The sequence below is a fragment of the Cyprinodon variegatus genome, unplaced genomic scaffold (assembly GCF_000732505.1).
Source record: "Cyprinodon variegatus isolate N-32 unplaced genomic scaffold, C_variegatus-1.0 Scaffold61, whole genome shotgun sequence".
NCBI lineage: Eukaryota > Metazoa > Chordata > Actinopteri > Cyprinodontiformes > Cyprinodontidae > Cyprinodon > Cyprinodon variegatus.
The window spans coordinates 802,648-810,943 of NW_015150514.1; the positions used below are offsets into that span (position 1 = coordinate 802,648).

The 8,296-nt window shown below is 39.7% G+C and overlaps 1 protein-coding gene across 2 annotated transcripts in view; it reads right to left on the minus strand.

Annotated features, from left to right (window-relative positions):
* LOC107082792 (junctophilin-3-like) overlaps positions 1-7,947 on the minus strand; it is a 23,275-nt gene extending 15,328 nt beyond the window's left edge. For both annotated transcript variants that reach the window (XM_015371652.1, XM_015371653.1), the window contains exon 1: positions 6,693-7,947. In XM_015371652.1, the coding sequence (XP_015227138.1) occupies positions 6,693-7,074 (382 nt within the window). In that variant the 5' untranslated portion in view covers positions 7,075-7,947. The remainder of the gene's footprint in view (positions 1-6,692) is intronic.
* Positions 7,948-8,296: the final 349 nt, after the last annotated feature.

Below are 8,296 nucleotides of genomic sequence, written 5' to 3' on the forward strand. Positions count from 1 at the left end.
TGTGTGTGTGTGTGTGTGTGTGTGTGTGTGTGTTTGTGTTACTTTAAGATTTTACTTTTAAAATATTTTTGGTAGCTTTGATTTCTTTGTGCCCCAGAGATCCAGAGATTTCCAGTCAGTTATCTGTTCATTGAACTGGCTTCCAGTCAGAATAAAATTCAGCAAGGCTTTGACCAAATTTCGGAGCTGAATTACTTATGTCTACAAAATCCTGATTGACTCTTTCCTTCTTGAATCATTAATACCTCATATTAAAGTGGTAAATACAAAATATAAGCTTAAATTCATCTCAAGGTTGTATCAGAGACCTTAGGGTTCATCTGATTTGTAAAATGTTTAGATAGGCATGTAATGATGACTTTCTGCACCCTGTCATTTCCCGACCCCTGTGGGTCAGAGGTTCCTTACCTTTCCTGTTTTAAATGATCGTCACAGAAACTGTTGTTAAACTCTTGGACTGTCAGCTTTGCTTACATAGTAGCTCTGCTGCCGCAGGTCCTGACAAAGCTGCAGTTTGTTTTATAAGACACGTTTCAGTATCTGTCACCTCCTCCTTCACTTTCTCAATGGTTACAGCTTCATCTGTACCTGACTCAGAGCTAAAGTGACCCAATCAGACAAACTGATTAAAAACCAGAGCTTACTGGACAATTCTTTAGATTTCTTTTGATTATTTTTCACAGGCCTGTTCAAATATTTATTCTGCAAAAAAAAATGAAGCAAAAAGAATTTTATTTTCTTTGCTCTATAATTACCTCTTTATAGGTTAATTGATGCAATTTGACTGTGACTGTATTTGAACTGGATTGTTTGTTTAAAAATGTGACCAAATTGGATTCTTGCATGTATTCAACATTTTTCTTTCTTTTAAATTATAGCCACATGTTTGTCCTCTCGTCATTCTTTTAGAGTAATGAAATGTGCCTTTCTCATTCTGGGTCAGCATTAAAAGTTAATTCCTCCTGAGATGGCCATGTGCAACTCTGGTAAAATTTTTATGATCATTTATCCATCTATTTTAAATCACATTTCACCTCTATAATAGTTTCACATAAATTTTTGCACAATTTCATCAGGATGCCCATTTCTGCTTCTGATAAACCTTAGAATGAATTCAGAGCAATGAGATTAAGACATATTTTGTGCCTAAAATACAAAAATCAAAATTGTACTATAAAAATCTTTCTTTTGAGGCAAAACCTTCAAGGACTAAGGTTGTTTTTTTTGAGCTAAGATTTTATGTTTTATTATTTTGATATATTAAAGCCTTTTTAAGCACTTTGTATTGCTTGTTGTATAAATGGCCATTGCTTTTTAGAATTACAATTACACACTGTACCAGAAATATTTGTAGTCGTATTTGTTACCAATTAAATTTTTCTATTATACATGGTCAGTAGATCTTGATAAAGGTTTTCCTATTTGAAATCAAATAGAAACTTTTGTTTTATTTTCAGAATGTTTTAGTGTTTTCCTCAGTTTTGTTAGATATATAAACAGTTTATATTATAGAACTATAATTGGAATGAAAAGCAAAATAGAAATAAAAAATATTTGGATAGAATTTCCTCAAAACCCTGAATTAAAAAAACAACAACATAACTGCTCCAAGATCCTCTTATAAACTTTACATTCAGATTTGTAAATAAAACAGCAAAAGGCAAGAGAGTGCTCACAGCCTAGCAGGAAATAAATAATAGTTTTGACTGCATATTTATGGCTAAAATCTTGATAGATTTGATAATAAATAAAAAGAAATAAAAAAAACGGTGCAGGGGTTCCTTCTTTGTGTAAAACTAAAAAGGATCTTTAAGTTTCATTTAGTTCTGGTTCAAAAGTGATCTGGACAATGAAGATTTGCGAGTGTGGATGAAGAAAGCCTGCAAATTTACTGGGTTGTTTAAAATGTGTCAGCTCGTGCGTGCCATATTCATCTGTCGGAGGTTTTCCACGTGAGTGCAAGAGGAGGCGTGACGCAGTTGTTTTTTTTAACCTGCAGTGTTACAGTGAGAACAGTGGTGAATGCTCACAATAGGATTAAAATTCAGCCTCTGTCAGGGATGAAACATCTTATGAAACGGCCTACATTACAATCCCCACAAGTCAGATGTAATAAATGAAACAACACACTGGATGGGCATCACCCAGTGGCCAATCAGAGAGCAGCAAAGCACCGAGCTGGTCCACAGCGACATGCTGACCTGCTGTCTAGTGGTTACCATGACGATTTGGCATCACAGGGGGGAGAGGGGTGAGATGGGGTGAGGGTGTGTTGTCAAAAGGGATGAAACAGAAGATTTCTAATATTAGACACGTCCTGTGTTTGTTTTTCTGTTAATCTGAGAAAAAAAACTGAATTACTTTTCATTTTTTTCCTTATTGTTTTTCTTATTATTTAATGCCTCACTCTTTCGCCTTCTCTTCATTTATTTTCTTTGTAGCCATATTTGCTCTCCCTCATGTTTCCACAGCAGTTAAAGTTACATTTCTTTGTTTCTGGTCAAGTTTGTAGCTGTTTTGTTTTTTTGTTTTGTCTTTTGATGCCTGTTTGTCATTTATGTCATTTCATGATCCTACAAAGTTATTTTGTATGATTTTGCATAATATTTGCAGGGATAGGTGGTAGTTGCTACATCTTGGAGTAAAACCACAAAAGAAGAAATTAGCTCCAGGTGTTTATTCTATCAAGCACGAAAACAACTAACAGCCGAAAGAACTAAATTACAAACTAAATAATACAGGGATCCAGTGATCTGGACTTTTTCTGTCTAATTTGGCCTTTTTTTGCATGGAGATTGCATGTTCATATACAAATGTTTATGTACAACTGGCCTTAGGTTAGTGTCTACATGGTTGCATGTCTCTGTGTTGCCTGGCCTTGTCCAGAGTGTTGACCATGACCCTGACGGATAAGTGGCAGAATAGGGATGTATGAACGTCTGACAATTATGACAGTTTGGAAAACATGAATTTGCAAATTATTACCCTATAAAAAATACAAAATTCTGTTCTAATATTAGATGTTTTTAGCCTTAACTTAGATTATGGACCTAAGACCTAAGGGACCCCTGCTGCAGGTTCTGGTCGACTCCTGTGTAATCTATCTGCGCATGTGGATCTGACCTACATGTTATTTATGTAGCCTGCTTTGGAGATGTGTTACAGCAGCAGCAGAGTAAGCAAGTCGCTCTACTTTCAGCCTGAGAGCTTCTTTGTGGAACAATACTGAATTTAGTTAACTTTTTTTTTTTTTTTTATATCATATATCGACTTGTGTAAACAATATTTTAAAAAAGTCCTTTCTTATTTCCCTTTCATTTTTTCCCATTGTGAATTAAAAAAACATAAAAAGAAGTAGTACTTTAATTAACAAAGAAAAAGAAAAACCCAAATCAGTTAAATGTATATTTCTTAATGACATTATAGTTTAAAACAAACAGAAATAAATGCACTCAGTAAATAAAGAGACAGAAATTTATAAAATATACATTTACACCCAGAGAAAATCAAATATAAGTAGAATTAATTTCTGTCCATATGAAACTTATTATTAATTCTAGAATTCCCCCCATGTGTTTACCATGTGTTTAAGGGATAAAAGAAATGTTATAAAATACAATGAAAATTGGAAAATTTTTGCTTGTATTTAAGAGCAAATAATAGAAATTTGATAAAAAGTTAACAATAAGTTTTATTTGCAATATTTTAAATACACTCACCGGCCACTTTATTAGGGACACCTGTCCAACTGCTCGTTAACACTTAATTTCTAAGCAGCCAATCACATGGCGGCAACTCAGTGCATTTAGGCATGTAGACATGGTCAAGACAATCTCCTGCAGTTCAAACCGAGCATCAGTATGGGGAAGAAAGGTGATTTGAGTGACTTTGAACGTGGCAAGATTGTTGGTGCCAGAAGGCCTGGTCTGAGTATTTCAGAAACTGCTGATCTACTGGGATTTTCACGCACAACCATCTCTAGGGTTTACAGAGAATGGTCCGAAAAAGAAAAAACATCCAGTGAGCGGCAGTTCTGTGGGCGGAAATGCCTTGTTGATGCCAGAGGTCAGAGGAGAATGGCCAGACTGGTTCGAGCTGATAGAAGGGCAACAGTGACTCAAATAACCACCCGTTACAACCAAGGTGGGCAGAAGAGCATCTCTGAACGCACAGCAGCAGAAGACCACACCAGGTGCCACTCCTTTAAGCTAAAAACAGGAAACTGAGGCTACAATTTGCACAAGCTCATCGAAATTGGACAATAGAAGATTGGAAAAACGTTGCCTGGTCTGATGAGTCTCGATTTCTGCTGCGACATTCGGATGGTAGGGTCAGAATTTGGCGTCTACAACATGAAAGCATGGATCCATCCTGCCTTGTATCAACGGTTCAGGCTGGTGGTGGTGGAGTCATGGTGTGGGGAATATTTTCTTGGCACTCTTTGGGCCCCTTGGTACCAATTGAGCATCGTTGCAACGCCACAGCCTACCTGAGTATTGTTGCTGACCATGTCCATCCCTTTATGACCACAATGTACCCAACTTCTGATGGCTACTTTCAGCAGGATAATGCGCCATGTCATAAAGCTGGAATCATCTCAGACTGGTTTCTTGAACATGACAATGAGTTCACTGTACTCAAATGGCCTCCACAGTCTCCAGATCTCAATCCAATAGAGCATCTTTGGGATGTGGTGGAACGGGAGATTCGCATCATGGATGTGCAGCCGACAAATCTGCGGCAACTGTGTGATGCCATCATGTCAATATGGACCAAACTCCCTGAGGAATGCTTCCAGCACCTTGTTGAATCTATGCCACCAAGAATTGAGGCAGTTCTGAAGGCAAAAGGGGGGTCCAACCCGTTAGTAGCATGGGGTACCTAATAAAGTGGCCGGGGAGTGTATATTTTAGAAATATTCCCATGCAGCTTAGTTGTTTTGTTTCTAGACAGATGATAGCCAACCTTTAGCTGCATGGCAGCGCAGAGCAACAGGTGAGGATAGAAGGTGTTGTCTTACTCTATGCAAGGCAAGGCAAGGCAAACTTATTTGTATAGCACAATTCAATACAAAGACAATGCAAAGTGCTTTACATGATTAAAATACAAGAAAATAAAACAGAATCAAACCAAGTAGGAAAAAAAATGCAGAAACAAAAAAGAATATTAAAAACAGTTGGACTAAGAACATAAAAAAGTTGAACTAATTATGTTTTAGTTGAACTGTTTAACTAGAACAGTCAAAGGCAATCCTAAACAAATGTGTTTTTAGTCTTGATTTAAAGGAACTCAGGCTTTCCGCACTTTTACAGTTTTCTGGAAGTTTGTTCCAGATAAGTGGAGTATAGGAACTAAATGCTGTATACTGCTCCATACTGCTGGGTAGTATACTCCATACTGCTGGATAAAATTCTAGTTACTCTAGCGTTTTATTAAAAGGCTTTTAAGCTAAAGACCCTTCACAAATAAACAGATAAATAATAATCATTTTAAAAACATTCATGAGACAGTGTTTGACTTTTTATGACCAAATATAATGAAATGGATAAATGTAACTTTTCGCTAGCAAAACCCAATTTCAGCTAACTGACCAGCAGTGTGCAGCAACAGGTGGGAATGGGGGAGGAACTAGATTGCTATATGCTCCAAATGGCAAAAAAACTAAACATTAACATTAAAAGGATAAAAAGCATATACGTAAATAATAAGTAATAAGTAAATCATTATATTGTAGATTATTATTATTATATAAATGAAAAATGACCAGAAATTGAAATGTAACTGTTCTAACTTATTTAGGTCTAACTCTGAAAAATCAGATTTTCTTTTTGATTAATAATAAATACATGAAAAGTCAAATTAAGTGTGTAATTTGATCTACTTTCTACTGGGGAGGGTTAGCAACATCCTTTAATGTATAAATTGAAAGGAATACCCTGGTCATTGTGTTTAGTTTTATTATTTTATATGCCAAGAAAAGCACAACCGTTTCATCTTTATTCCTTTTGACTCCTATTTGACTCAGTACTTAAACAAAACTTTTAGAATTAGTTAAAAAGGGAAACTAGATATCCACTTGGAAAAACCCTGATCACCCTACTTAATTCACTTTCTCTCTTCTTAGTATTCAGGTATTGTCCTTTGAAAAATTGGTATAAGCTAATCAATTTATTTATTAATAGTTTAATTGCCTGCGATAGACTGGCAAACTGTCCAGGGTGTACCCTGCCTCTCGCCCCTGAACAGCTGGAGATAGGCACCAGTGCCCCTCAGGACCCTGCTCGGGATAAGCATGACAGAAAAAGGAGAATATAATAAATTAATTTTTCTTTTTTATGTCACAGTCCTTAAAAAACAGAGTATTCCAGGATTGAAATTGGCGTGAAAAACTATGATTGGTGAATCTCAGATTTTAATGTGTCTTTAACCATTTTTAACAGTTTTTACAGATAAAACAAATGATTGGCAATTCTTTCCCCATTTATCTTGATATTTCCATTTTTAGTGTCATAGACCTGGGATTGGCCTGGTTAAGCCTGATCAGTGCATTTCAGATTGAAACCAGAAAAATGGTCAGACTGGAGGATTTAGTATCTTCTTTTGAAACCCTGTGAACGCTGACACTGGTATCAGGCCCATGCCGGATAACAGAACTCTGAGGTGTGAACAGAGCTGAGTGTGAACCCCCTTACCTCCATCAGAGTAGGTTTCCGTGCCGTACCCATCCTGCAGCCCGTTGCTCCACGTCCCCTCGTACCGGGCCCCGCTGGCTGTGCTCTCCAGCTGCCCGTAGCGGCCCTTAAAGCCCTGGGTCCACTCCCCCCTGTACTCCCAGCGACCTTTGCTCTCCACACCAATGCCATGCCGCTTCCCCTGAGCCCAGGTACCCTGGTAGTTGTTCCCACTGGGCCATGTGTACACGCCCAGGACCTCAAAGCCATGGCTCCAGGCCCCAGCATACTCGCCCTGACCCTGGGGCCCCGTGCAGACCCCTCTGCCGTGGGCCTTGCCTTGCTCCCACCCCCCGCAGTACGACCCCCCATCATCAAAGTCAAACCTGCCTCCAGTGGACATGCATGAAACAGGTTTAGCCAAATCCTTAGAATGTGAAGAAAAGTTAAGGAGGAGCTTCAATCAGAAGGAGTATGGAGATAGAAGGCCGTCTTTGGATCGGGTAGCAGGAGGTGCAGGGCCTCGCCTCTCCTCCTTTGGGTTTGGGATGTAAAACACCTGCTACTCCTTTTAAAATCAACAGGGGAGAAACAGAGAAGCAATCCACAGCGCGGCGGTGGCTCTGATGAGAATAATGTGGGCTTCCTGAATGCCTCTTCCCTTGGGCATGCAGGCTCAAAGTGCCTCTCCTCCTCCTCTTCCTCCTCCACTTCCTCCTCCACCTTCCTGCTCCTGAGCCGAGTCACTCCAGACAAGCGAGGCCTAGGCTTTTCCAGCAGTTCCGCAGGCCCTCAGAGCGCCAGCAGCAACCAAGCTCGCCTCACTCAGACATTAGAGCATCCTCACATCCCTGCCGCACCGAAAAGGATACAGGACACGGATGCTGCTGCACTGGCACGCCATTAAACCAACCAACACACACAACACAGAAGAGGAAACCGAGGATATTCCTCTATCCTATGGAAACGAGCGATCCTAGCTCAGAGGCTCTCATCCATCAGCATACAAGCAGAGTCAGCCCGTGAAAATCTCTCCGGCTCCCTCTTCCTCCCTCTCTCCTCCTGTCCGCTCAGCTCGGATGTCAAGGATGGGGATGCAGGTGCAGCGGTTATACCTCTCCTTCCATCACTGTCATCATCTTGCCAGAGTTGACCTAAATCAGAGATGTTGTTGTAAAATACCCAACAAGTCTTCTAACCCCTGCTGGTTTTTTAGGCCTTTCTGTTGCTGCCTCTATGAAATCTGCTCATTACAGGACTGTTCCACCCCAGCCTATACCCCTCCCCCACCAGCACACACACACCAACACACACACACACTCCTGGTGGCTCTTAAAGAGATAGAGACAGAGGGATGGTGCAAATAGCTGCATGTACAGCGCTTGCTGCTCTTTTCCTTCGGGGATACAGGCTGCTTCTCCTAATTATCCAGCCTCATTTCACTCCCTGGCCTTCTTCCTTCTCCTCCTCATCCTCCTCCCATCCTCAAATCTGGTCACTCAGCAATCTGTTTACCTGATATCTGGAGGTTGGCGCACTCATTGATCCTACAGCTAATTGTTGTTGCCTTTCCTTTTCGTTTTCTGTCCATCGCTTTGGGGAGAGAAAATTATTTCTTCCCTTTC